The sequence below is a fragment of the Trichoderma harzianum genome (assembly GCF_003025095.1).
Source record: "Trichoderma harzianum CBS 226.95 unplaced genomic scaffold M431scaffold_7, whole genome shotgun sequence".
Lineage (NCBI taxonomy): Eukaryota > Fungi > Ascomycota > Sordariomycetes > Hypocreales > Hypocreaceae > Trichoderma > Trichoderma harzianum.
This window is the reverse complement of record NW_020209255.1, coordinates 533181-560046: the sequence shown is the minus strand read 5'-3', so window position 1 is coordinate 560046 and position 26866 is coordinate 533181. Positions and strand designations below refer to the sequence as shown.

The 26866-nt window shown below is 51.0% G+C and overlaps 12 protein-coding genes across 12 annotated transcripts; 6 read left to right on the top strand and 6 right to left on the bottom strand.

The window, feature by feature from the left end:
• Positions 1-510: 510 nt before the first annotated feature.
• On the top strand, positions 511-2303 carry M431DRAFT_520678 (hypothetical protein; the record flags this gene model as incomplete). The annotated part of the gene is made up of 1 exon (XM_024920439.1): positions 511-2303. The coding sequence occupies one exon, from the start codon at positions 511-513 to the stop codon at positions 2269-2271; it is 1761 nt and encodes a 586-aa protein (XP_024773399.1). The 3' UTR covers positions 2272-2303.
• Positions 2304-2379: 76 nt separating this feature from the next.
• Positions 2380-4304, bottom strand: M431DRAFT_6016 (hypothetical protein; the record flags this gene model as incomplete). Its single annotated transcript, XM_024921558.1, has 4 exons — positions 2380-3235; positions 3291-3641; positions 3705-4104; positions 4199-4304. 4 exons carry the CDS (start codon positions 4302-4304, stop codon positions 2380-2382), a joined length of 1713 nt encoding a protein of 570 aa, XP_024773398.1.
• Positions 4305-5172: 868 nt separating this feature from the next.
• M431DRAFT_508802 (hypothetical protein) lies at positions 5173-7356 on the bottom strand. The gene has a single exon (XM_024919171.1). It carries the CDS (start codon positions 7115-7117, stop codon positions 5636-5638), a length of 1482 nt encoding a protein of 493 aa, XP_024773397.1. The 5' UTR covers positions 7118-7356; the 3' UTR covers positions 5173-5635.
• Positions 7357-8177: 821 nt separating this feature from the next.
• Positions 8178-8644, bottom strand: M431DRAFT_443285 (hypothetical protein). The gene has a single exon (XM_024915215.1). It carries the CDS (start codon positions 8484-8486, stop codon positions 8238-8240), a length of 249 nt encoding a protein of 82 aa, XP_024773396.1. The 5' UTR covers positions 8487-8644; the 3' UTR covers positions 8178-8237.
• Positions 8645-9707: 1063 nt separating this feature from the next.
• Positions 9708-10259, top strand: M431DRAFT_6014 (hypothetical protein; the record flags this gene model as incomplete). Its single annotated transcript, XM_024921557.1, has 2 exons — positions 9708-9843; positions 10075-10259. 2 exons carry the CDS (start codon positions 9708-9710, stop codon positions 10257-10259), a joined length of 321 nt encoding a protein of 106 aa, XP_024773395.1.
• Positions 10260-11488: 1229 nt separating this feature from the next.
• On the top strand, positions 11489-12265 carry M431DRAFT_87227 (hypothetical protein; the record flags this gene model as incomplete). Its single annotated transcript, XM_024923777.1, has 2 exons — positions 11489-11837; positions 11892-12265. Coding segments are annotated over 2 exons (723 nt in total), but the record flags the coding sequence as incomplete, so codon positions are not given.
• A 969-nt stretch (positions 12266-13234) lies between these two features.
• M431DRAFT_6012 (hypothetical protein) lies at positions 13235-16056 on the bottom strand (the record flags this gene model as incomplete). The annotated part of the gene is made up of 3 exons (XM_024921556.1): positions 13235-15407; positions 15475-15761; positions 15850-16056. The coding sequence occupies 3 exons, from the start codon at positions 16054-16056 to the stop codon at positions 13235-13237; spliced, it is 2667 nt and encodes an 888-aa protein (XP_024773393.1).
• A 159-nt stretch (positions 16057-16215) lies between these two features.
• On the top strand, positions 16216-16895 carry M431DRAFT_508799 (hypothetical protein). Its single transcript, XM_024919170.1, has one exon. It carries the CDS (start codon positions 16584-16586, stop codon positions 16845-16847), a length of 264 nt encoding a protein of 87 aa, XP_024773392.1. The 5' UTR covers positions 16216-16583; the 3' UTR covers positions 16848-16895.
• A 50-nt stretch (positions 16896-16945) lies between these two features.
• Positions 16946-17445, bottom strand: M431DRAFT_508798 (hypothetical protein). The gene has a single exon (XM_024919169.1). The coding sequence runs from the start codon at positions 17275-17277 to the stop codon at positions 16969-16971; it is 309 nt and encodes a 102-aa protein (XP_024773391.1). The 5' UTR covers positions 17278-17445; the 3' UTR covers positions 16946-16968.
• Positions 17446-18919: 1474 nt separating this feature from the next.
• On the top strand, positions 18920-19824 carry M431DRAFT_86706 (hypothetical protein; the record flags this gene model as incomplete). Its single annotated transcript, XM_024923711.1, has 2 exons — positions 18920-19053; positions 19131-19824. 2 exons carry the CDS (start codon positions 18920-18922, stop codon positions 19822-19824), a joined length of 828 nt encoding a protein of 275 aa, XP_024773390.1.
• A 1206-nt stretch (positions 19825-21030) lies between these two features.
• Positions 21031-23477, bottom strand: M431DRAFT_495675 (hypothetical protein; the record flags this gene model as incomplete). Its single annotated transcript, XM_024917395.1, has 4 exons — positions 21031-21317; positions 21383-22001; positions 22394-23107; positions 23370-23477. The coding sequence occupies 4 exons, from the start codon at positions 23475-23477 to the stop codon at positions 21031-21033; spliced, it is 1728 nt and encodes a 575-aa protein (XP_024773389.1).
• A 569-nt stretch (positions 23478-24046) lies between these two features.
• M431DRAFT_443275 (hypothetical protein) lies at positions 24047-25398 on the top strand. Its single transcript, XM_024915214.1, has one exon. The coding sequence runs from the start codon at positions 24399-24401 to the stop codon at positions 25104-25106; it is 708 nt and encodes a 235-aa protein (XP_024773388.1). The 5' UTR covers positions 24047-24398; the 3' UTR covers positions 25107-25398.
• Positions 25399-26866: the final 1468 nt, after the last annotated feature.

The following is a 26866-nucleotide window of genomic DNA, read 5'->3' as shown; positions in this document are numbered from 1 at the left end:
CCATCAACCATCCTTGCGGACTATCCCTCCGCAAATTCGGCCAATTCCTTAGTGTGTTGCCGCCTATCCCCACACCACCCAGTCGTCTATCGCCTGTCGCCTCTCGCACCGATCCGACAATCACCTCGAAACGATGCAACCAAGCCTCGATTCGCGAGCAAGTTCACTCTTTACGAGAAAAAACGTCTGAGCGTGATATGCAAACACACCGACACAATAGACGACGTGTAGGAAGTCCATCTCCTTCGCCTATGAAAAGACGAGGCTTCTCCTCACCCCCGCCTCCGGACCCCGGATCGGCCCCACCTCCGGGCCCGGAAGCGGACCAAGGCCAATACCAGCTCTAAGACACTTCCCCCTCCTCTCTCCTCTCAAATCATAGCTCTTCTCTCTGTTTGTATCGCATGAAGTCCTTCTCTCTTCTCTCATACTCAGATTCTTCCCGACTCCTTGCCCAGTTCTCTCTGTAGCCACACTCAAGCTATGGCAGACAGCAGAGAATCTCAAGCCATGTCCTCCACCAGCAACACCGACCTCTCCATCCTCCACGGTCCAGCTCAACCCGTCCCCATACACAAAACATTCGGCTGTCTCCTCCGCGAGCAAGCCAAAGTTCGGCCATCCGCTCTGCTCGTTGCCTCAGATCACCAGCAGAAATCGTTAACCTATGCCGAGGCTGATGCTCGATCCGATGATCTCGCTCGTGGATTCGTTGCCTTGGGCGCTAAGCAAGGTGACCGCATCGCTATCCTCATGGGCAACGAGATTGAATATATCGAGACTTTTTTCGCCTGCACCAAGATTGGCGCGCCCGTCACGCTGGCCAATTATGCCTACAGCGAGCAGGAGCTTCACTCCGTCCTGTCATCATGCGGCGTTTCTACACTCGTCATGGTCCCGCGGTTCGACCGCTATGATTACCGCCATTGGATCCCGAATCTGAGAAGTGGCATTCCATCTCTACGTAACATCATCATAGTAAATGCCGATAAAGAGCCTGCTCTCGTCAAGCTAGGGTACAACGACTACCATAACTACGAAGACGTGCTTGTTCGCGGCCGCAATAGTGCGGTTAATCTGCTTGCGATGGAAGCCAAAATTCATGCCAGAGATGTCATGAATCTACAATTCACCAGTGGATCAACAGGCCTCCCCAAAGCCTCCGCCTTGACTCACAGCGGCATCTACAATGCTGGTCGCTACATAGGCAGCACCATGTATCTCAAAGCCTCAGACCGCATCTGCCTGCCGGTGCCATTATTCCACAGCTTCGGTCTCATCATTGGCCTTGCCACTGCAACTGCTTTTGGAGCATCGCTGATACTGCCCGCCAGCATCTTTAACGTCGAGGCCACACTGTCATGCATCGCCAAGTACAGCTGCACCGGTCTGTACGGCGTTACAACTATGTTCGTCGCCGAAATGGCTCATCCTCGCTTCAAGGAGTTTGATCTCTCTAGCCTCCGCTTCGCCATTCTGTCTGGATCTGCCGTCCCTGAACCGCTGATGCGCAAAGTCTGGTCCGCCTTTGGCATCACCCAAACGCACACCAATTGGGGCCTTACTGAAGCCTCGTCCATTGTCACAATGACCCGTGATTCTGATACCATTGCTCAGCGAACGGTCACCTCTGGCCGCCTGTTCCCAGGCTTCTCTGCCCGAATAGCCGACCCTTCTACCGGCAAGACAGTTCCTCGAGGCCAACGAGGCGAAATCGCCCTCCGTGGCAATGGCATCCAAGCAGGGTACTATGGAAATCCTGAGCGCACCGCAGAGGCTCATAGAATCTCTCCTGAAGATGGCCTAGAATGGTTTCACACGGGCGACGAGGGTTACTTTGACCCCGACGGCTTCTTCGTCATCACAGGCCGCATCAAGGACATGATTATCCGCGGCGGCGAAAACATTTCGCCTCTGGAGATAGAAGAACGTCTTGTCGCTCACCCTTCTATTGCACAGGCCTCTGTCATCGGGGTCCCCGATGCCAAATACGGCGAGCAAATCTGTGCCTTTGTCGAGCCTACGGGAACAGACACGGACAGGCCTTCAGACGACGAGCTCCGCGCATGGGTCTCTGAGACGCTGGCGTACTTCAAGCGGCCACGATACGTCATTTGGCTGGGCTCACATCCTGCTTTTCAGGCGTGGCCCAAGACGGCGAGCGGGAAGCTGAGGAAACCTGATTTACGAAACATTGCGGCCGAGATGATGAAACAAGGGGCGGAGAAGTCGGAGGAACTGTATCAGGAACCGGTGAGGGCGAGGTTATAATTATTTTAACGAGACGTAGGAGACATCTGGTGAGTAGTAGCGAATGAGCTTTTTCCTATATAACGTCCCCTTTCTCGGCCAGTAATTTATCTGGTTGGAAGATTTTCCTTAAATCGAGTTACAAAATCCCGTGAAGAACTCCTTGCTATCGTCCAATCCATCAAGTGGAGAGCTGTATGCCAATATTCCATCTGGTCTCACAACAACAATTCCTCCATTTTCATATGTGATACCGTAACGATCGTGGGCTGTGAAATCTTTATCAAGGTATAGTTTGCCCACAGCAGGCCCATCGAAGGCGTCCCAAGCGCCCGGTATCGAGCCGGCAACTATAGTCAACATGTTCAAGAATGGAGCTCCAGCTAAGTAGCCCATATCAGAAGCTAATCTTGTGCGTAGAGCCGCGATTTTACCACCATTCCGAGAGGCATGGCCCACGAATATCAAGACGCTCCAACGACCTTGGCTCTCTTCATTGAGAAGGTAATGCAGGCGAATAGGCACCAATGGGCCTGGTTGGTAAATCAGGGAGTCTTCAGCTCGAGTGCCTGCCACAATATTTCCTATATTGGTGTCTTTGTTGATGACAGACTTCTGATATTCAATCCCTAGAGCGGTTGTAAATCCAGCATTCTGCAGAATCAATTTCTTCAATACCTCATCTGGGTTGGTTTCGCTCTGGGTATAAGCCACTGGAATGTCGCCCGATATAGTCGCAGCAACCAGTTTATCCAGGGCAATTAACCTCTTGGCTATCTCACGCCGCTCGGACGCGTATGTAGAGAGTACATCATCTTTATACCAGCCTTTCAGGGTTCCAGCTAATTTCCACACAAGGTTGGTAGCGTCATGGATACCAGTATTAAGGCCTTGTGCTAAGCCTGAGGAATGTGTGTGGGCGGCATCACCGCCAAGAAGAACATAATTGTCCTTCTGCATCGTCGAAGCAACCTTCTGTTTGATGCTGAGAGTGTAACATCGATGTTAGCGATACAGTTACCCTATTAGATAGTGCTTACCTGTAATAGGTCCACCAGTCAACGCGTTCAAACTCGAGTTTGAACGCAAGGACCGCACCAATAGCTTCTTTGATAACTTCCGCTTCATTTGGTCCCTCTGGGTATTTCTCCTGGAGATGGGGTGGGATAGCAAAACCAACCCGATGTGCGTCGCCATCTAATTTGATCCACAAGACGGTACCGTGGGTATTACTCTCAATGGCAGCATAGCCGGCATTATGATCTGGCATGTCAGTTTTTACCTTGCCATCGATGCGAATCCACTTGTACGTGGTTTCATCACCTTCCATTGCAACGCCAGCCAACTGGCGGACGCTGGATTGAGCACCATCGGCTCCAACGAGGTATTTACTAATCAAAAGTTATTCAGCAGTCTGGATGATTGAACACAATAGGAAGAATTGATTGCCGTACCACCGCACTGTTCGATTTCCCAGGGAAATATGGGTAATTGTGGCCGTGATATTGTAGCCGTCGTCGAGTGACTTGTCAATTGCATAGTCCGTAATTGCCCAGCCAAAATGAACTGACTTCTCATAATCAGAGTTGTATTTGTGTGCGAGGATATCTTCAATGTGCTTTTGACGAATGTTGACTGCGTAGTTATGAAAACTGCTGGCTACAGTAGGCAACACTACGTGCCAGCCTCTATTCGTTATGCGTTTACCATCTTTGAAGGTAACCCCTTGCCGGGCAATAAAGGCAGTCTGTAATACGTCTTGGGCAACATGAATCTGTTCTAGTAATTCCACAGATCGAGGAAATAAAGCTGCAGCACGGCCAAACATTTGTTGCGTTGCGCGCTCTCTCTTTTCTGTCATCGAAGTCTTAGCTTTTGGACCACATATTATATCCATATTTCTTCTGTTCGTGAAATACATATAATATTGTATTAGAAAATGACAAACCTATGAGAAAAGTGTCAATGCCCTGTTGCGAGAGTCCCAGGGCAGTTAGTAGCCCAACGGGACCAGCACCGCATACTAAAACGTCAGTGTGCTCTGTAGAAGTCATATTGAAAAATGGTGTCGGACCACGTTCTTCAGATTAAAGATAGTTTTGGAAAAATGTTATTCTATGGTGAGGTGATAGAATCTCTGTCGATGCAGATTGAGGGGAATTGAAAGCGGCGGATACTGCTTATATACAGAAACATTCGTTTATATTTGGTCATTAGCTGTATTTGTCACCATGGTCTTACGAAACCCTCGGTTTACGGTCCCTTCACCCAGCTATCCGTAGATAGGTTGATTGCATTCATGTTCCTCGGGAATATGTCATATAATCCCCAATTGATTATCTAAAAAGGGTTCGGGAATGCTGCGTATGAGTAATCTGTTGATACTAATGTAACAATAGATCTGGTAGAATAATGTTTGCACGCTGAGAGGTATGTCTCGCACAAAAAGGCGAATTTTAGTCTACAACTCTGCTACTGTCTCAAAGACATTGGCCCCTGGCTATTGACTAACCCCATGGTGAAATATCAATATTTTCACTGTGGATATTAAGATTAGTATGGGATTTTAGATTAGTATGGTACATGTATGAAAAAGATTATAATGTCGTTTACCGAGGAGTTTGTAAGGAATTGGAAAGATAGGGTTACATTAGAACTCCTGTTGGTTACTCAGATTGGGATTCAGTCGCCTGATTCATGGTTCAAAGTTCCAAAACTGATGTGACAGATAACATCAGCTATGTTGTATGTGAAATGGAGTTCAGTAGTGAATTCTTCATACAGAGCAGTAAATTAGCAAATGGGTCACCGCCAAATATTTACATGTCTCTGTCACTGGCCGGGAGCTCAAAACAAAACTGTTTATGACAGCTTCGACTGAATACGTGCAGTTAGTATTACAGAAGAGGCATGGATAGAAGGCTTTAGCTTTGTTATTGTTACCAACTCTCCCATTGTTAGATTGGTAATTATATAGTATAGTGGCAGTTGGTCTAAACGATTAGAAAAAATCGACAAGTTGACTTGTCAACTAACTACTTGCGTATTATTTTCAAATCTGCAGGCCCCAGCCCCCGTATGTCCAGTCTAAGATTCTGAATGGTGCTCCTCATCTATTCAAGGATATCAAGGCAACTGTTGCCCGCGTCCTGCCGCTTGTACTGCGACGAACGCGCCGAGAGGAATACGCATCTGAGCTCCAAGTTCAGCACATCCGCGACCGCCTCTCCCCCGCCGGAGCTCAGGAACGAAGTAGAACCGGGTTCCGCCATCGGGAAGCCGCTGTGGTCGTTGCTGTCGCTGTTCTTGAGCGCGGGCCGGATTGTGTCTCTCGCCGTCGAAGACCCTATATCGCCCAGACCCGAGTTGCCGGACCGGACAAAAGCTATCTCCTCGGGACTCGGTACGAGCGACTCGAACAACGGCCATGATCCTGTCGCCAATGCCATGACGAGAGCGACGGCTGTATTGGAGAAAGCGAGCCCCTGGAAAGCTCCCTTGGTGGCCGATTTGAAGGCCTTGAACCCCCGGTCATGGCACGCACACCAGACTCGGTAAAGACCCCGGCGAGACCACCAACCAAGGCATCTTTAAAGACCGAGCCAAAGGTGATAGGATTGCCGTCGATTGCGTTGCTCGCAACACCCCAGCCAGCTTCGACCACAGCCCCGGCTGCAGTGCTCGCCCCTATCTGGGCCGCTACAGAGAGGCCGGCCGTCATGACTCCCACCACGATGCTTGCTGTAACGGCGATGATTGCGCCGACCACCATCTTCCAGCTCCTCTTGAACCAGGCGCCTATTTTCTTGAGAAACCTCCAGTGGCCGCTAGGATCGACGCAGGTGACCGGGTCACCCAAGCAGTAGGCGCAAGGGTTGATCTCGCCCGAGGTGAACGGACTCCACGAGTCTGGCGGGTGGAAACGCATCAGTACCGGGTTATAGACGCGGTAGCCGTTGCCAAGGTGGTACCACCCAGTAACAGGGTCTCGCCACTGCCCATTGAAGCCGATGGAGGTCCCAATATTGCCGGAGCCATAGGGTGTATACTGCTGGTGGTGAACCCGGTCTGGCTGTTGTCCATCGATCCAGGCAAGCACAGAGCCGTAGCCGTTGGATGACCCCAGCTGGGTCTGAGTAGAACCATCGCCGTCTTGGATAAATTGACCCAGGTACCCTTCGCCGTCACATAAATAGCTAAGTTTCCGGTCTCCCGTCCGAGAAGCAATGAGCTTTTTATCTCGGTAAAACAGATGGTGATCGGCCTGTCCAGGAACAGACTGGCAGACGAGCCGTCCGGCGGTATCGTAGTGGTACTGGCTTATGATGTCACCGCCCATATCGCGTACTACCATCAAAGGACTTCTACTGTTATACTCCAGAGAGCGGCCTTGTTCGTCCCGGGTCAGGCAGCCATTGGCATTGTACTCAAGTTCGATTCGCGGTCGCAGCTCGGGATTGGAGTTAGTCACCGCGGTCAGCTGAGTTGGATCTCGGCTGCTGAACGAATAACTAGCAGTGTTTTGGCTGCCATCCTGAAAGCCTGTCACAGCCTCTACGAGATTATCGTAGGCATCAAAAGTGAAGCGCTGGCTTTTGAGCTGCCGCCCGTGCTCATCAGTAGGTGACAAATTCCCCTGGCACGTGTAATTGACCGGACGATTATTTTCGTCATATTCAAAGGTCTCGTCTCGTAATAACTTTCCTTTGTCATCCTCAAGATGGCGTGTCTCTACTAAACTAGTCCTCCCATAGGACTGTGTTAATCGATATAAAGCCCTTGTGGCCTGGAGGACGATACGTTCCGTCTCCCGGCCAAAATCGTCGTAGGCTAGACGCGTAGTTATGCTGCTGCTGCCCCCCCTCATCATGTACTTGGCTTTCTGATAAGCGATTTACTTCATCGTAGAAGAAAGAAACCTCCAGCTTCCCCTGGCTGAATTGCCTCATACGCCCGAAGGAGTCATACTCCACCACATGGCGCGGCCCGTTGACGTCTGTGTAGGCCTGCAACTTGCTAGCCATGGAATGCTTATATGCAGTGGAGAATGCCCCGCCTTCATTAAGCCTGATATTTTCATTCTCCAAGAATCTGGATGGGAAATGCTTCAGGTCCTGGGTGCTGTATGCGCTCTTGAGCACACGGGCGATGTCGCTCTTTGGGTCGTACTCGTAGGCATCAGTAGCATCGTCACCGGTCACGCCGGTGAGTGCGTAGCCCAATGCCGGCTCATATGCAAAGCTGGACTGATCTCCTTTATGTGTCGTAACTTGACTAGGCTCTGACGCATTGCCTAGGTAGGTTTGGGTGGTGGTTCGCTCGCCAACATTTTTGCGTTTGACTCGACCCAGTCCGTGACTGTTCACCAACGACCAGGCCATCGATAGAGACTGACTCGGGCCACGCCGAGGCGGTTTGAGCCGAATACAAGGTTGTGACCTCGCGAGAGTCAGGCCAGGTGGTTCTGGTGACACGGTCGAAACCATCGCATTCGAACTTGGTCAGCCGACCGAGTGCGTCTTTCTGCTCCCTTAGACGGCCAATACCATCGTAAAGTATTCGACTTGGCTATATTGCCGGCCATTCTTTTGAATCAGCTCTACTTTCGTGACGAGGCCCAGCGTATTACGATGCGTCTTGATGAGGCCCTGTCCCTCAGTGCCTTCAGTCTTAGTCAAGCTGATCGGGTCCGTCTCTGGTATGCTCACGGCCCCGGTGTTGTCAGTTGCCCTGTAGAAAGCAGTCTGCTGGGGGTACTGAGACGGGGGATACGGTTAAGGAGCGTAGTTTGGATGGTCATTCGACGCAGAGAGCGGAACAGGAGCATGAGGGTGGGCATGGTGTGTAGGAGCATGGCCATGCTCTAGAGCCCACTGCGGCCGAGAAGCTGGATAGCCATCTGCTGGAGGATGGGCGCCCCCATACGGCACTGCGTGTTGGGCAGGGTATGGCTGCCCAGTGTCAGGTATTCATATCGCGGCTGCGAGCTATGATGCGTGTAGTCGCCACGACCCCCGTGGTAGTGGCCACCCCGACGGCTGCCTGATCCGCCGCCGCGATTCTGGCCGTAGGGAGTCCGTCGCATTCCAGTGCTTTACTGGTTCGCTGCTCCAATGGACCGCCATTATCCGTTCGCAGCCAGTCGATCTCGGCCATTTCAATGCACTAGTTCTGGGCGTTGTAGTTGCGCTTTTGCACCATGCGAAAGACATCCACGTTCTTCTCAGAGAAATCATCCCTGTCTTGCTTCTCAACCTCGCATAGCCGTCCCAAACTGTCCACAATATAGCCTATGCCCAAACCATCGTTACTAGTGTTGAGAGGGTTGTAGAAAAGAGACAGTTTGAAGGGGGGCAATTTCGGGCCTGTGTTGGTGCCTCATAGAGTTCTATGGAGTAGGTGTATTGACCTGTACGGGCGTCAACTCTTTTGTCAATGAAACTGTCGAAATTGAAGCCTTGGGAATAAATAGAACTGTGACTCGAAGACAGTGTTTTCGCCAAGCGCTGGTTTGAGTGAGGCTTCTGTTATGGAGATGGGTAAAATGGAGAAGTATTTGATCGGATATCAACCTTGGCTCATGCTCGAGGTTATATATTGTTGAGAATCATGTGTGGATCCACGTGATCCTCCTCATGTTGCAAGCCGCGACTGCCCCGTAGTCCGTTTGCTATAGAAGACCATGTCTTCTGTTGTTTTCCTTCTTCTTCTTTTCTCTTCTAGATAGCTTCCTTTGATGATAGAAATAGGCCGCTATTTCTCCATATATATCATCTGAGAATTAGCAGATAACTATATTATTATCCCGTCTAGAAACTCGGCTGGGTAATAGGTTAGCTCCAGTCTCCTCTGCCTAAAATTGTCTCTCCGCCTTGACAGTCAGTAGTTAACAGGCAACTCTCGACTGTACGATTATCGGAGACTTGCAGCCGAAATAGGGGCATGCGAGATTACGCAGTTTACATCTTCCTGCCATGTGGCCTATAATGCAGGGAGGCAGAGGATACCACTCAAATGCTATTATTTTATTGGATTGAAGTGCAGCTCGTGTAACCTCGGTGTACGATGAGGCGGCTTCCGAAGGCGTCTGGGATCGACTACTTGCATTTCCGACATGAGCACGAGTCGGTCAGAGCAACAAGGTGAAGCAAAAGTCGGGAGCTTCCGAATCAGTCTCAACTATTCAGCCACGACATGAGACACGCACATGTATGCGAGGACAACACACAAGGAATGTTCAAATCACTTGAATCACTCGGGCAGCGGTGGCACCCGGTTCTTGCCTGGGCCTCCAGGAGAAACAAATCATGATGCCCCATGACCGTGTTGAGGCACAAGATATAAAAAGTGGAGGGCCTCCCCAGAGATAACAGGCTCTTCGTATCATTGCCCATCTTTACATGAATCTCTTAAATAATCAAACCACATAATCTTAAGCAAGAGATCAATCTTTCATAATGGCAGGGGCTTGGAGTTTCGTCAGCTTCAGCATCGAGTCTACCACGCCAGATCGCCTCACCGACATTCTCTTTGCCAACGGTCTTATGCAGGTGCCGGTGGTCATTTCCATCTTAGCAAGATACAAGGAAAACGGTACTAAACATACACTATCGGATTCCGAACTCAGAGGGGTCAAGCTCGTGGACTACTTCAGTCCCAACAATCCACTGCCAGGGGAGTGAGATATTACGACGGATGAAAATGAGTTTGACTATGCTATGCTGGGGAGAATGAGCGAAGCCGAGTTGTTTGCTACCGGAACGGCTCAAGTTGGCAGTGCGAGTGACGGTCAAAATATCATATTCTAAGTTTCTACACTCAAAGTCGAACACAAGAACATTGCCGCCAGTGTCCGTGAGCCGAGCGGTGACGATGCGCACACTGGCGTTACCAGTAGTTTCAACTCCCGTGTAATCATCACATCTGTCGCCCCTCCTCGCGTCACAATAGACGACGTTGAGACAACACGCTCACCCGAGAGTTTCACAGCGTGGATTGACAACCCTTAGATATTGTGCGTACAGCACAATTGGTATGTTACCGGCAAGCGTTATGAACTCCGCAAGTCTCTACCACATGGTTACTGTACCGGCAGCAATGATTGCGGCAATATGAACGATCCGGGTCTGCTGTATTGCTACAGTTGGGATGTACGCCGGCGAGAAAACCCCGTCTTTGGGCACTACACTTGGCCAATGGGCCCTCGAGAAGAGCGCAGGGTAGGGCTAATCAACAAGCGCTTGGATTTCACTGCCCATATCAACAAACGAAGAAATGCCTAGACTCTAACTCTGATTGAGTTTGACCATCATCCTGAGCTATTCGGACGGACGTAGCACAAGTACGCGCCATAGTTTGAAGTATGGGACAGATATAGTAACCATGGGGGTTTCCAGGCGACCATAGACCCTTATAATAGTTTTCCAGGTGTCGCTCGGGGAGTATCGGGGGGCTATTAATTCCGAGGCCAACCCCGAGGATGCTCAGCTGGAGGGTTGAATTCAGCATGCCATCATGTCAGAGATGCCAGTGGCCAATTGAGACTAGGAAATATAGAGTATCTAGAAGGTGCAGGGATGTGTAATTATGTTCGCAAAGATAGCTGACTACATGTACCTATGCTATTCTGCTTGCTATAGAGCAAAAAGGGGGTGGAAAATAGCCGACATGAAAAGATGGAGGACGAAGAGTAAATCTACATGAATCTTTAATAACCCCAGAAGAGTTGGTATATATTAGTCATAAGAAATGAGCATAATACGAGTCCTTGATTAATATGAAAATAATTTGTCTGTTAGTGAGAAATCAATTCCGCCGACACTTCGAACTATAACTCGCCCTCACTTCCTATTTCGGTCATTTACAGTCAGCATTTTGATACTGATTCAGGCAACCAATCAGTATTCTTCTCCAACTTGGTGATCTGTTGAAGTTGGGCGGCGCAGAGTTGACCCGACTCTAAAGCACATGCCTCTGGTATGAGTGTATAAGAACTACTATATATAATTCTAGATAGTTGCTGAAGCTTTGCGGTCTCTATTACACTCTTTCACTATGATCATTCATTTCGTGATTTGCCATCTTCTCTGCTCCCCTCTTCTGCTTTTTACTGTCTAACAAGTTTTCTTTTTTTACAACATCAAACCGTCTTAAGACATGTCACCGAAATCCGTTCTCATCACAGGCTACAGCGATGGAGGAATTGGCGCAGGCTTAGCCCTTTCTTAAACACGGCTGAAAAGTCTTTGCAACAACCCGCAACATCTCAAAGATGGCAAGCTTAACAAACCTCCCCAACGTCCAACTCCTTGCACTCGACGTGACCTCTTCACACAGCATCGAAGCTGCCGTCGAAGCAGTAAAGAAAGAGACTGGAGGAAGTCTCGATTGCCTTTGCAATAACTCTGGTGCATTAATGATGATGCCAGTGCTGGACACTGATGAAGAGGAGGCTAGAAAGATGTTTAATGTTAACCTTTGGGGCCCTTTGGCGATGATAAAAGCATTTTCTCCTTTGATTATTAAGGCGAAGGGAACTATTGCCAATACTGGCTCTATAGCTGGTTACTTGAATGTCCCGTTTGGAGGTAAGTAACGGCAAGGTTTATTATATGTTGACTTCTTTTTCTGACTTCAGTTAGGGGCATATGCGGCATCGAAATCAGCCGTAATGATTCTGAGCGAGACGCTACGTCTAGAGATGGCCTCATTTGGCGTCAAAGTACTCACAGTTGTCACGGGAGTCGTCAACAGCAACCTTGGATCTGAAAACACTGGGTTTCAGCTACCTTCGACATCTCTTTACAAGGGCGCAGAGGAAGCTATTAGAGAACGCGCCCTAGGCGGCGGTGGCGCAAAAATGAGCACTGAAGAGTATTGTGAGAAATACGTCAAGGCAGTGGAGAGGGAATCGAGCGGCCAGGTTTGGATTGGCAACAGCACGACGGCAGTGAAATGGGGCAAATACCTTCCTGCAAATGTTATAGTAAGCTCTGCACCTTTTCATGTATTCTAGATAGTTTCACCGGAAGTTGACAGACATAGCAGGATTCATTGGTTTCTCAAGGAACAGGATTAGACCAAGTGTAATATTGCGCCTCAGCACAGTTGATGCCTGTCACAACACACATTGAAGCATATAGACAGCTGGACGAGATAATCTTTTGGGACCCGAAATCGCTGCATAGTTCATATTCGAGTTATTTTCTGGCATGTGGAAATAGATAGTATTCATTGCAATTAACTTCTTCACCCCATAGACTTATTTTTTTACAAGAACCCACTATATCTACACTCCCGTTCCGTTGCGGCCAAGTGTGTTATCGTTCGTAATACTTGATCTTGAGGCAAGAGAAGTCAACAAATGATGATCACAATTTAGAAGACAACTCAAAATGCAGTATAGATAAAAGAAGTGAATCCAATAAGCAGGCTAAAGCCTACATCAATCATTTTTCAAATGCTATAATCTATCTATATAAATGGCTTACAATCTGTTTCCGGCCAAGTCTTTCCCATATCCCATCCTTCCATGCCATGCCTATATGTCGTGTTTCGTAATTTCGTATATGCTAGTCCCATGTCCAATTTGCCTTTATATCCTTCGTTTGCCTTTGTATCGTTTTCTCTTTCTTTCGTCATCATTATCCGTCGTATTTTCTTTCTTTTTCTGTAACAAAGGGAATAAACGAGTGTTCGTGACGACGATGAGTCGCAAGGGAGCATGATGCCAATCTTGGCCCCAAGCGAGAAATGTGTTGGACAGAAACAAAAGAAAGAGATGCGTGCAAAGTGGTGTTTAAAAAGAAGACCCAAGCGCCATCGCAATGCCGTTGATAATTCCAAATTGTCAAACCCCTTGTTCCAAAGGCGGTTTGCCCGTTTCCATGCCCTTCATGTCATCGCAGATGCACATCGAGCCCGTTCTCTCTCACCTCAGTAATCACCCCTTTGTCGCGTCGTTTTTTATCCTGAGAGACAAAGACTAATGCACAGGAGCAACCTTGGGCGCCCCTCCCAAATAATCCCACATCCAAGAGAAAATGCCGACAACGGGAGGTGACCAGACACCGATGCCCTCGCCCTCCTCAACCGCCGCGGGGGCGACGGGAGCAGTGCGCAGCACCGTGTCGTGGGAGGACGTCGAGAATGAAAAGACTTGGACGTCTTCCACTTGCAAAAAGTTGTATCCGCTCGTGGCATCGTACATGACCTGTGGCTCAATCTGAGGCTCCACATCTCGCCAAGATTTCCGGCTGAAAGGAGGAGTATATACCTTGGATGGTTTGCGAGGCGGGACGCTATCAGCGTCAACCGGGATATCAAACCTGACATGTGCCCTCGCGCTTGTACCGGCATCCGTCGTTTGATCCACCTTGGTCGTCTTCTTGATCCTTGATTTGTCTGTCTTGGATCTGTGTTTGGTGCTCGGAAGCTTGCCCTTGGAACGGGATTTCCTCTCGGCCTTCATCACTCCCTTGCCCTTCTTATCGACGTTGTCTGCATTATCAGATACCTCCTCGACCAGCTGGTTGAGGACGTTGGTCTCGATATGAACAAAGCCGTCATCGTGCTCTTCCTGCACAATATCGCCCTCCCGGACATCCTCGACAGGGGGCGTTGTGACTAGGATAGCTTGAGGAATGCCTGGCGCATCGGTCATCTCTATCAGTCGGTTGTTGGGACCAACGACCGAGTCGACCTCGCGCACCGCGGGCGGAGGCGCTGGTAGGAGTCTGGCATTCCTATTCTCGAGCTGCTTGCCAAGATGCATGGTGAGAGCCTGGGTCGAGATCTTGGCGGTTCCGACGACCCATTCCTTGACTGATTTGTCGCCCTTGCGAGTTTGAATGGGGCGTCCATTCTGGTCATAAACTACTTCATCTTGCTCTTTCGTGGCTTGTGACATGAAGTACACACGCGTCATGCCGTCCGGGCTCAAGGCCTGTGGAGGTGTAGCGAGGATGATGGGCGAGTCGAAAAAGGTAGATCCCAGCTTTTGGGCACCCTGGCCGTGGTTGGCCATGAGGTAGCGAAGCCAGTTTCCGCTATTCTGCACCATAAAGTAGGCTGTCTGTGCGGCTTGAGGTGAGACATAATTCATCTTTCTCCTGGTGGCAACGACGCCGGAAGAAGGAGTGATGGTTGTTGCAGGAGCACTAGTAGCGTCGGCAGGTTCAGTCGCGGTCTCTCGGTATGACGATTCTGACGAATCTGCGGCCGTCACATCAACTTCAACTTCAGCATCGACCACATCAACATCAACCTCGGCTTCAACTTCATCAACTTCAGTTTCGGCTTCAACCTCAGCATCAGCATCAGTCTCTACTTCAGCTTCCACTTCAGCTTCGATTTCGGCCTCAGCATCAACCTCAGCATCAGCTGCGGCGTCAACTTCAGTTTCAACTTCAACTTCAGCATCGGCTTCGGTCTCGACTTCAGCTTCAACATCAACTTCAGCATCAGCTTCAACCTCGGTTTCAGCCTCGACTTCTGCCTCAACTTCGTCAACTTCAACCTCAGCATTTACCTCGGTATCAGCTTCGACTTCAACCTCAGCTTCAATCTCAGCTTCAGCGTTGACTTCGGTATCAGCATCAACTTCAGCATCAGCTTCGGCGTCAACTTCAACTTCAACTTCGGTTTCGACTTCGACTGCAGCTTCGACTTCTGCTTCTTCGACAGCCGGAGACGTGGATGCTTCCTCTTCCTCGGCCACTACAGCCAACTCGGAGGAGGCCTCCTTTGCATCCTGCAACTCAGAAGAGGAGGATTCTTCAGCAACGACTGAAGATTGCGCGGTTTCGACGGAGCCCACAGAGCTAGCATCGGTAGCACGCGTATCTGTAGAGCCAACGGTGATGTCGGAGATCTCTGATGTCTTTCTCGGTCGGGTAGGAGAAGAAGGAGACACGTCGGGCTGCTCAATACGAGCAAAGCTGCTGGTGTCCGGAAGCGAGACTGGTAGTGGGAGCGGGTTTTGCAGCGGCGTGGGAGGCAGGATGTTGGGGTTGGAGGCAGGGTCTGAAAGGTCGAGGCATATGTCAACAATGTCGCTCTCCTCTACGTCCTCCGGGTCCCCCATAGCCTTGTACATACCTTTGCCTCGCTTCCTGATGAACCGAGCCGCCTTGAACTCTGACTTTGAAGAATCGACCCTGCAAGATGTGGGTTAGCGCCATCATCATCAGATGTAAGATACCGTGTCTACATTAGGAAACGTACAATCCATGGACAAGGTCGCCCCAAAAGTCCTTTTTGACGAACTTGACGGCTGATTTGACTTTCTCCCTCAACCTCTTTGAAGTCTTGACAGAATCAAAGTTGGCCAGAGGAGCGTCGAAATCCGCGCCCTCGGAGTAGTAATTGAAGAAGTCTAGCGATATGCGTAGCTTCGAATTGAAGTAAGTCTTTGCAAGGCTGGGGAACTCTTCATTGCGAAAGTGGAGGAGAGCCTGTTCCGCCTCTTTTGGGTCCTGCCCAGTCTTTGGAGAGCGTAACTTGACACAGATCTACAAGACCCAGCTTGGTTAGTTGCTTCTCTTTTCCTCTTCACTCTCCATCATGGTATTAGTCGAACAATGGGATGTGGTGACTCACAGAGTAGGGAACGAGAAGTCCGGGCTTCTCCCTGGTTGGCACGCATCCCTTGATATACAGCCATTTCTTTGTCGCGGGGCCGACATTCTGCTCGACAAAGTCGGCCAGGCCTTTATTCTGAGGCCATGACTCCCCGCTTACAACCTTGGCGACGTGCCATGCCTGAAAGTAAAACGTTCCATCAGAGCTTCCACCTCGCCGAGTCATAGTAAGAATTGACTGGTGAAGGGTTGCAAAGGGAAGTTGGGGTCGTTAAGCCCCAATGAGTCGTAAGACGGCCAAGGCGAAGGTAAACTTCGAGCCACCGCCAAATGGAACAAGGGAAAAGACAACAAAAAAAAAATATCAAGTCAGGATGGCGTGGGTGTGAAGATGGGCTTGCATCTCACTTCTCCAGCAATGACAAGACGACTGGACACTCATTATATCTAAGGGCAATTGCAAGCTCGGTGGGCCGTTTGAATTGTGCCGCGGTCGTCGCCAGCCATGCACGCGATTCTCCTGCATAGATGGGATATGCGGGCTTCACCAGTGGCTACTGCAGCATGGTGACTAAACCCAGACATCAGGAGTGAATTTGCGGAGACGGGCTCTGCCCATAGCACCCTGGCCACGTAGCGAAGCCGTATGCATGGCGATAGTATTGCTGGAGGCGTCTCATTGGTGGCTCGCCATATTGAGACTCCATCCCGCCCGCCTGCATTGCAGCCTTATGCGGATACATTGGTCCAGCCATGGCCACGACAAAGGCCCCAGTTTCGGCGTTGTGCGTTTTGGCTCTCACGCGACGCCGCTTTCTCACAATCCCTCACAATCCAGGAGGCTTTGCTCCATCTGGCTGTATTGCATTGCGTGTTGTCACGGGTTCCATAGCCGGAGAGCACGGGGGAGACGTGGGCTCAATCAACGCATGCTCTTTAGCAAAAGGCCACTCGCAGGCTGTTTCGAGCCCCTCTCCGCATACCCTGATTGTGGCCAAGATAAGACTTGAAGCCTGAAGAAGTCTGGAATCGCTGCTCCCGTAATGCGCCGAGCATCGCCGCGGCGTGCCATGATGATACTGCTGATATGTCACAATTCTGTATAAATGGCATCGGGGATCCCATCATGGACCGCTTATCAAGCATTGCATAGTTGCGACGAGTACATGTGCAGTGCAGTATAATAAGCCCCGGTTGCCCAATTGCCCCTCCGCATACGCATATCCATGATCCATGTTGCTTGACTCTGCCCTGCTCCAGATGGCGCGGCTGTCTCGTTTCTACTGTAGTCATGTTGGTCCGGGTCTATTGCCTGGTCCAGGAGCCCTGCCCGCAAGATGGCACGAGCGTCTCTTGCAGACGACAGGCCTAAAAGAAGAGGCAAATGACGTGAAGGGAGAGAAACTGCCCACGCCAAGGGCCCGTTGAGCTGTGCCATGGACGCCATGCTCGTACACACCAGCCACTCAGGATAAGAGATAGACAGTCCTATATGCTTACCTCACCCCTCAGGCCTGTAGAAGTGAGGCGTTATTTTGAGCAAACGGCCGTTGCCCAGAAGCATCGCCATGACGCAGCCACCAGACCCGCGAGCCACGTCGACAACAAGGGATGGATGGATGGGATGGGATGGGCTGGAGGTGATGCGTGGCCGTGGCTCAATTGGCGCCCGACCTCACCAAGCTTCCCGTGCTTGTACCTGGCGCTAGACGCTCAGCCAAGCCACACCAGGTAGCACTACCGGTTAGGCACCGGCATAGGCACTGAGTGGCTCAGTATTCGGTACATGTGCCCAAGATCGGTGTGTCTGTCAGAGTTTGACAGCAGTCAACGCAGGGGGGAATGGATTCAATTCAGTTCTTGGCTGCTACTTGCTGCCTTGGGTACTAACAGCATTGCAAGTTTGTAAGCTTGAGTCCTGATACCGACATGGGAGAAGAGAGATGAGGCGCCCTGGAGGTCAGTGACTCCGAGCCTAATCGATAATGCTAAGGCACCTAATTCGAGATTACGTGCATCTGCCATGTCCGATATCCTTGATACATGCCGATGACGAAGCTCGACGCATGTGATGAGCGTGTCAGTCTTGTACCATGGGGTCATTCACGTTAGTACCCACCCCCGCCAGCAAGTCCCCTGTCACTCTTTGCCCCTTATCGTGATGCCCCTCCCTCCAGTGCTCTCTAAAACAAAACAGAAGGGGGAATCATACCCACACTCGCGGACCGGAACCGAGCCGCCGAAGCTCCGGGAGCTCTGACTCTCTCGACTGGGACACACGGACAACAGACTTGAGCTTCCATGTGATCCGTTTGTCGCCCTGTTGCGCAGGAAATGCTACAGTAATACTGTAGCTACCGATGTACCTAGCCTGCGAAGCTGTTAGCACTTCACCGATCCAAGCCGCTGGAGCTTAGATGTACTTACTCATTTAAACCCCCCCATGCTCCGAGATCGGGGCCCGGATTGCAGCTGGCCACTCACAGCCCGTATCATGAGTGTGCAGCTAATTCCTGGCCTGCGATTCGATCGCTGGCTGCCATCGCCTATCATCGGTATCGGCTTCCATATCGGGATCGATGCCAGGCTGAATAACTAACTTCTCCGTGCATCGCGCTCGACTGCGTGACTGTGTTTTGGTTGCCCTTCTTGAATGTTTGTTTATTGAAGTTTTGTTTTGTTTACTGAGATTATTTGATGCAATTGAGTCTTCCAAGGTTTGCCGGTGCAACATCCAAGCTGACGTGGATAAACCTTCAACCGCAACTCTTCTTGTACTCCGTACTTCTCAAGACATCAGAATCAGACGATGGATAGATTGATGAACTGACCTGCATCTGCCCACTCAACAATCCAATCCAATCGAGCTCTATAACGCCAATCTTAAAGCTCGCAGCTCTGTATTCACTCATCTTGACCAATTCTCTTCCTGTTCGACCTCAATCACTCTTTCCCCCATGAAGACCGACGACTCGGTGTCACAGTCGCTAGCCTCGCGCATGCCCGCCATCGCAAGCGCAATCACAACCACAACCACAGGCACAAACGCAAACACAAACACAAGAGATGGCCATCACCTCCCCATTGCCATGATATCCGCGTCCCAGTCACAGCCGCAATCCAAATGGAACACCGACAGACTCGTCTGGCGCCTGGGCGCAGATGCGACAAGCGCCGCATGCGCCGGCGCCCTCATCGCCCCCATCATCACCATCATTGACCGGTAAGTAATCACATAGACACACAACAAACATCTCTCAGCTCAAAACGAATCCAAGTGAACTAACGCATTACAAACAGCTCTATCATGGAAAACGCCTCCGGCCGCAACTCCCTCGCCGCCTCCATCCGCTCCTCCCTCACAACCCTCCTCACCCGCCCCCAGCTCCTCTTCTTCTCCCGCCCCTGCGCCCTCGTCTTCGCCCTCTACGGCGGCACCTACATGACCGCCAACGCCCTCGACACCGCAGCCTCCACAATCTCAAACCGCCCCGCAGGCTCCGTCACCTCCGGCCCCGGCAAGTTCGCCGCCTCGTCCGCCGCAAACGTCGGACTGTGCGTCTACAAGGACCAGGTCTTTGTGCGCCTCTTCGGGCCCCCCGGCGCCGTGCCTAGACCCGTTCCGCTGCCGAGCTATGTTCTCTTTACTATGCGCGACTGCTTGACCATCTTTGCTTCTTTCAACTTGCCGCCGCTCTTGGCGCCGTGGATGGACAACCGGCTGTCTGATAAGATGCGACGCTATGTTTCGGGCTTGACGGCGGCGCAGTTCATCGCCCCGGCCTCCGTCCAGCTCTTCTCTACGCCTGTACATCTGCTCGGCCTGGACATGTATAACCGCCCAAATGGTAGCTGGCGTCAGCGCTGGCAAGTCGTGCGGTCAAACTGGCTCATCAGCACCGCCGCGCGCATGTGTCGCATCATACCGGCGTTTGGCGTAGGCGGCGTCGTGAACACGAAGACGAGACGGCATCTCATGGAAAAGATTGCATAATGGCTTTTGGTACTCTTGCTATTTTTCAAAGACTGCATAATGGCTTTGTACTCTTGATGTTTTTCCTTCTTCTTCTGGCCTTGTTTGCATATAAAGCGATGCGTCAATGATTCATTTGGTTTGGGTTGGCTTCTTCTTTTCTCTTGTTCTGGCGAGCTGGGAATTAATAGACGTAAACGTTGCGTCCTTGGAGGACTGTATCAAGCAGTACAAGCAGCATCAACATTTTGGTAGACTAAAGGATATATGCATAGGGGGCTGTCATATAAACGATTCACCCTCAGCCAACAACTATGGCTCTAAAAATATAAATCACACAGGCAAAAAGCCATCCGCCGTCCACCATCTATTGTTGATTCACTCCGTGTCATTTCAGTTGTATCTTTTATTATTTGCAGTTCTAGCAAATCTTCCTCCCAAAAGATTTTTTATCTGTCCATCCATACATACATTGTCTCCCGATTCTCTCACTCAGTCTCTCACGCAAACCACTCAATTAGACTCAGGCAGGTCCCTCGTCCCACATCTCTCACTTATCTCTCATCAACAAATCTTTCTCCCCCACATCTAGCAAATTCCATCCACGCAAGCAAGGTATAATTCCACTCTTCATCTCTCGCAAACAGAAAGAACAAATAAAAAAAAAGCAACCGGGGTTCAGCCCGACAAATCATCTGATTCAGGGATTCGACCTTTGAAAAAAACAACAAAGGGAGGCCGTGTCCTTCCCAAACGCCCTTTCCGAGGCTTGGCCATCCAAATCGTATCTGAGAAACAAATCATAAAACATGCCGTACGCAGGGCAGGCCTCAAAAACGGTCCCGTATCCGGAACCATATATGGAGTCGGATAAATAAAGCGAAGATATTTTGTGCTAAAGAAGAACAAAAGGCGCCATCGGATGGACCATGGCACCTTGCGAGTCCAGAAATTACATTGTCCGGATTCCATCAGTGGACTGGGATTTGCATAGGAGAATCAAGCTTCCAGGGGAAATAGTCCAGGTCCGGGTTCCAGGCAATAAGAAGAAAGAAGAAAATCAATTCCAGCTGATTGAGAGGCGGGTATCATCGGTACAAGACGTTGATCGCCGTGGCTCATCGCGTCGTGAAAGTACCTACGCCACGGCAGGCGGTCCGGGTCGTCCAGTGAAGAAAAAGTAGAAAAATATAGACATCGAAGAGTTAATGGGCTCCCATGGTGCAACTACACCACTTCAACGTAAAGCATGAGCTTCTCGTTGCGGTTAAGGGCGTCGTCCAGATCGGCGTCACTCGTGAGGCTGGGCTTATTTCCCGTCTGCTCATCCTTGTAAAACAGCTGGACCTGCTCGCTTGGCGATACCTTGAGTCGATCTCGGACCTTGTCACAGAGTTGCTGGTACTGAATGTCTGTGGGGACCCGGATGGCAATGAGATCGCCATTGTAGTACATCTTGATCTTCATGGCGGCTCCAGCTTGTGGCTGGCCGGGCTGCGATGGCATTTGCATGACTAGAGGCAGCAAGGTCAGTACTGAGCTGTCGAAAGCCTGAGGTATGATTGTGGGGAACTCTTACTTGACTGCGGATTGCTGACTTGTCTCGGGGTGGCTGAGAGACCAGTGTATCCATTGCCGCTCAGGTTGTTTCGCGATGACTGTCGCGAATCAGGGTTAGCATGTGACCCGGAGGATGAGCCTTGAGAGCCCTGGGACAGTCGGTATTCCTCCTCGACCGTGGCAGGGTCCATCTCATAATCGCCTTCCCTGGGAGCAAAGAACTGCTTGACAAGCGTGCAACGCGCAATGTAGGGGGGCTGGCCAAGAAGGTTCTTCACATATGCATCCAGGTTATGCAGCCTTCCTTCTGTGATGGCATCGGTCACATAGCTCACGGGGCCGGGCATGTAAGGGAGTGTTCGCTTCTGGGTTCCGGTGTTGCCCGCCTCGGCGGGGAACTCAGTGAGAAGCGCAATCTGGAAATCGTAAAAGTCTTCATAGTACCGGGAAAGTTCCCAGTGCCGCCCATCTTCGAGCTGGGTCTCGATAACAAACCAGTACTTGTCCTCTGCGAAGCAGTAACGGGGTATCCGGGCAGAGATGGGGGCGTAGAGTTCCGTCGTCGCGCTCGATACAAATTCAGGCTGCTGGGGGTGGGCAGCAGGCTGAGGAGGGCCACTGAGGGCGCCTTGTGGGGGCTATTGGGGGATCATTAATGCCTGATCAAAAGGCAAGGCTGATGAAGAGGACGGCAAGAGAGCAACGAGGCTGGACGGGGAGTAGGCGTAAGGGGGTGTGATCGGTGGGGGACTGACGGGAGGGAGGTGAAATATGAAAGAAATATGTGAAGGACGGGGCAAGAGAGCAAGAAGAGGCTAAAAGAGGGAGAGGAACAAGCAGAGGTAAACAAAGAAAGAAAAAGGTAAGGCGTAAGATTGAGAATATTGTGGAAAAGTGTAGAGTAGGGCGAGCGAGACATGGAAACGAGGTGAGAGACAGAGAAGTGAAGAAAGGGGGGGAAAGCTAGGCAATGGAGAAGGCAAGGTAAAAAGGAGGGGCAGGATATGTGAGGAATCGCACAAACACTCACCTGAGGTGCATTTTGGATGCTCATACGCTCCATGCCCTGCTCCAGCGGCTGGGATGGTCCTCCGCCCTCAAACTTGCCCAGGGTGATGCTGCTGTTCTTGTAGGCCGTGGCCATCTTTTTCCACTCCTCGACCTTGGGAACGCCCGCCTTCCTGATGGCCTCTGCGGGATTCTCAATGGCCTTGCCCGTGCCCATATCACGGAGCTCAATAAAGGACACTGGAATCAAGCCAGGACCGCCCAGTCGACCGATAGGTTTGGCAACAAACCACTCTGGGTTGGACTGGGCAATGACGATGATGGCCTCTCCTGCCTTGGCCTCGAGTTCGTCGGATCTCTCTGCGTTGAAGTCGTACATTACCACGCCGTAAACCATGGCACCTTGCTTGCCAGCAGACTTGGACATGCGCTGAGATGCGGGAGGCGCAGATGCGCCGCCGGGGGAGTGGACTTCGCCATAGCCAGAATCATGATCTGGGTTCTTGTTTGCAGTCGGGGGGCGGCCACCATCAGACTGCTGGCTGTCCCTCTCAGTCTTGCCCAGCGCCTGGAAAAAGGCTACGGGCACGAGACCCCGCGCATCAGGCAGCGCAGGATTGCAAGCCTCGTACCAGTCCGGATCGTCCTCGCGGCCGATGACGTGGAAAAAATCGCCTTTGGAGAAGCCCAGCTCCTGGGCAGAGCGGGCCTCGTAGTCGTAGAGAGCTCGAATAACCTGCGTACGAAATAAGAAGAGGCCCCCTCAAACGGTTCGCGGTTACAACTACTAGGAAGGCCCAGAAAAAAGACGTAATGAAAAATGCCATTGCAAACGCAGCTCAAAGGGAGAGAAAAAAGACCAAGGGAAACGGGAAGCGTGGGGCTGCTTTTGCGCGATAATGTCTTGTCATGCGACCTTGCCGACTCAACAAAGACATGCGCAAAAGCAGGAGGAGAGAAGCGGGAAGGGGCAAAACGCAGCACACTGATCAACGAACCTTCTTGGGCGGAACGATTGCGACAGCAGCTTTGGGGGTAATGGAGATGCTGTGTTGCTTCTCCTTGTCGCCCTTGATAGACCGACGGAGCGCCTGTACCAAGCCCATGGCTGTTAGTCTTGTTTTCCTCTCTCTTTGTCCGAAACTTCGTCGCAAGGGAGCTTGTTTTTGTTTGTTTGTTTATCTGGTCTGCGCGTGTGGTGATATTGACTGAGGAAAGTTTGGAAGCAGGCGGCTGGCGTGCCAAACACGATCGATATACGGGCGGCATCGTGACGCCGGTCCGGCACTTGGGGAGGGGAGCGGTTTGCAGCTGGCAGCGCATGACTTGCGCAGTTGGCAATGACGCACCTTCATCTTTGTGTAACGAAATCTGGCCGGACGGACGGGGATATGGGCGGTATGGCGATATTGGTCGGTCTGAGGGTACGAGAGGATGAGGGTATAGAATCGACGAGAGGGGGAGGGTCGGGTTTGGTTTAGTTTTCGTGCGAGGTCGCGATGTCGACAGGCGGGCGGAGGGTGTGCGCAAAAAGCTGCGAGCGACAGCAGGGAGGGGGTCCGGTTGCCAATGACGAGGCCGGCGAGGTTCGATCGATACAAGTAGAGCAGAGCAGACGGTGAGCGCAAGAGGGAAAAGAAGCAGAAGAGCCGGCTCGATGCAGAGGGCAGCTCAGGTCTGTCGCACACGAAGTTGGTTGCGCGTGCTAGCAGGCAATATTAATACTAGTCTTGCAGTCCACGCCTAGCCTGTTTGTGTAGTGTCGGCTGCGCCTCGTGCTTCTAGAAAGTCGAGCCTCGTGCGGTCGCAACACTCACGTTTTTCTCGTCGCTCGGCTTGAGATTTCGGCGATGCAGGCAGCCGTCGAGGAAACGTGCAGCCGCGGGTCGTGTTGCTTGTCCAAGTCGCAATCTAGTCGAAACCAGTGCAATGCGATGTGAGGCGATGAGATGTCAATCCAAGTCAAGTTAAGTCCAGTCAGTCACTTAGCCTGGGTATGGTAGACAGAACGGTGGCGCAATCGCGGGATGAATCAATCAATGGATTGGAATCTACAGGCGCTCAAAGCAAAAAAAGATTTCAATGATATCAAGGGGACGGACAAAATTGGTTGGATGGCGCCGGGTGAAGCGGCTGGAGCAGATGCGGACTGGATGGGGGAAAAGAATTCCTTTACTGGACAAAACGCCTTTTACCAAGTTGTGGGTGGGAGGGAGAGAAAAGAGAAGGGACCAATGCCATGCATGCATGTACTGTACACTCGTGGACGTCTGGTTGCACGAGCAAGGTACACGCAGGTACACGCACGCCCATGTACCACCCGACAGTACCAATGGGAGACCCTCGCTTCACTCCCAGGTGCCTTGTGCAACCCCCAAGCAGGTACCCAACAGCGCCTGGTGAGACAGCCCGGGCAAAAAAGAAGAAAAATATGGACAGAAACTGGGAGCCGCCGCCACGGCCATTACGAGCAATCGAGGGCCTCGTACAGGTACTTGTCGTCGTCTGCAGTAAGCCTGGCCTGGGAGCAAACCTGTGGCCTGTCGGGGCTCCAGGTGGGCTACAGGGGGCCGCAGAGGGGGCGCTGGTGGGCTACAGTGGGGGCGGCCAGCGCCCAAGCGCTATCCATAGGCCCGCGAGCCCTGGAGCAGAGCGCCCAGAGGTGCCAATGGGGCGCTGCGCAACGGCCAAGGGAGGGGCATGGCAGCAAGGGTTCCATGCTGCCTTTCCATTGACGAGAATTGGATCCAACAACCGTGCTGCATCTTGCTTTTTTCTCGCTTGCGTATTCACTCATCAGCATGACGTCTGGTTGAGTTACAATCTTCACGGCCATGTTCCCGACCAGCTGGTAACAGTATAATAAGGTACATGCATATGACAAGCGCCCGTACCCACAGAACTGCACGTACTGGTACCAAAGATTTAGAAGTATCTCCACGTATTAGACACAATAAGACAACGTGGAATCTTCAATGACATGTAATACTAGGACCTTAGGTATTAATAGAAGCACAGTTCATGTACGAGTAGGTGGTACATGCGATCGTCATATCACCAAATCAATTATCAAATCCTTGTGCTTGGGGGCCCAGGTGTGCTCAGCGCCAGCCTGCGCCGGCGAGGCTGAAATCACGGCACCAGTGTTACCATGGGCCTCTGTTGGGCACCCATTTCCTCTTATTTCACATCACTTCATTTCCCTTGCTTCACACCATTCTGTTTTTTCCTGCTACAGTTTTACATACCGTGCATGCAGTAGAAGAGAGAGAAAGCTGGCTCCCCCCTTTACTTTGGACATGACTAGATGGTCCCGTTTTAGCAGATATTGACTCGAGTTCTTGTGTTAGTGCACATGTCAATGCCACTACAGACAGAGAGACAGACAGACTCCAAAGCCTGACGTGCCCATCCGACTCGATGTCATAATTACCTGCCCTTGAAGAGCGGCGTGAAAGCAAACTCGTGATAAAATTAGAATTTGTAAAAAGATAGAATGCTTCTTTTTCCAACTCGATTTCAAATGCTGTTCTCAACATAAACTCACCTCAGCTACACCCAGCTGTTGGCAAAATCCCTAGCGGCCATCAGCTACTCCACCACCCCTGTCTGCATGCTTCTATTTAGCGCCACCCATCACAGGCCTCCCGATGGTGAAACGCAAGAGTCGTTCGGGCCATTGAACAAGGAGTTGCGCTACCGGCAACTTATCGATTGCGCCAGAGTCCTCCTTGTTTCAACTCTATTCTCTTCTCTCTTCAAGACGCAGGACAATATAGAGTACAGCAAGTTGACATTGATTATCATGTCATTCTAGGTTCTCCTCTAAGATAGACAATCCTCCGGTTTAACATAGTGGCATGTGTTGAAAGATTCTAAGTCATGGTAAAATTCAAGCGTGATCAATTGAAGGCTGCTCCGACTATGTATTTATGTAACAACTGAGGCCGAAAACGCCTATGTAAATGTCCTAGCCCAACCGGCTTGGCAAGAATGAAAACTACTTCCAACGCCAAACACCACAATTTCCCAAAGCTGTAGTCCGACCGTGATGATGATGAAGCCAAAACGCCATATCCGCTCTCGCCAAGGGAGCAGTTTGGCGCAAACATCTTATCACATATCGTCCAAATTCCTTTCAACATCCAACTGGTTGGAGTTGCTACTATGGATCGAGTGATATTCTGCTTATAACGGAAGCAGAGATCTGGCGTGTCAAGTTAGAAGACAAAATCGTTTGAAGAGGGCATCGCCGTAATCAGGGTGACTGGCAAAAGCCTGTCTCATTCCCCCAGCGGGAACAGAATATTGGTTGCTCAGTATAGAACCGTGCATAGGAGAATAGAACGACTCGTCGTGCGATATCGGGTTCTCAACAGATGCGGTCCAACGAAACAGGTCCAAAGAAACAAGAGACTTTTTGAATCCTCGCCGCAATCGGCGAGATGCTATCGTTAGGTATCAGGGGTAGGTTGCAATCTTTAAAGAGATAGAG

Excerpts from the sequence above, each read along its gene's own strand:
- M431DRAFT_508802 (XM_024919171.1), bottom strand. The coding sequence starts at position 7,117 with ATGAGGGGGGGCAGCAGCAGCATAACTACGCGTCTAGCCTACGACGAT.
- M431DRAFT_443285 (XM_024915215.1), bottom strand. The coding sequence starts at position 8,486 with ATGATTTCTCTGAGAAGAACGTGGATGTCTTTCGCATGGTGCAAAAGC.
- M431DRAFT_508799 (XM_024919170.1), top strand. The coding sequence starts at position 16,584 with ATGGCCACGACAAAGGCCCCAGTTTCGGCGTTGTGCGTTTTGGCTCTC.
- M431DRAFT_508798 (XM_024919169.1), bottom strand. The coding sequence starts at position 17,277 with ATGGCGTCCATGGCACAGCTCAACGGGCCCTTGGCGTGGGCAGTTTCT.
- M431DRAFT_443275 (XM_024915214.1), top strand. The coding sequence starts at position 24,399 with ATGAATCAATCAATGGATTGGAATCTACAGGCGCTCAAAGCAAAAAAA.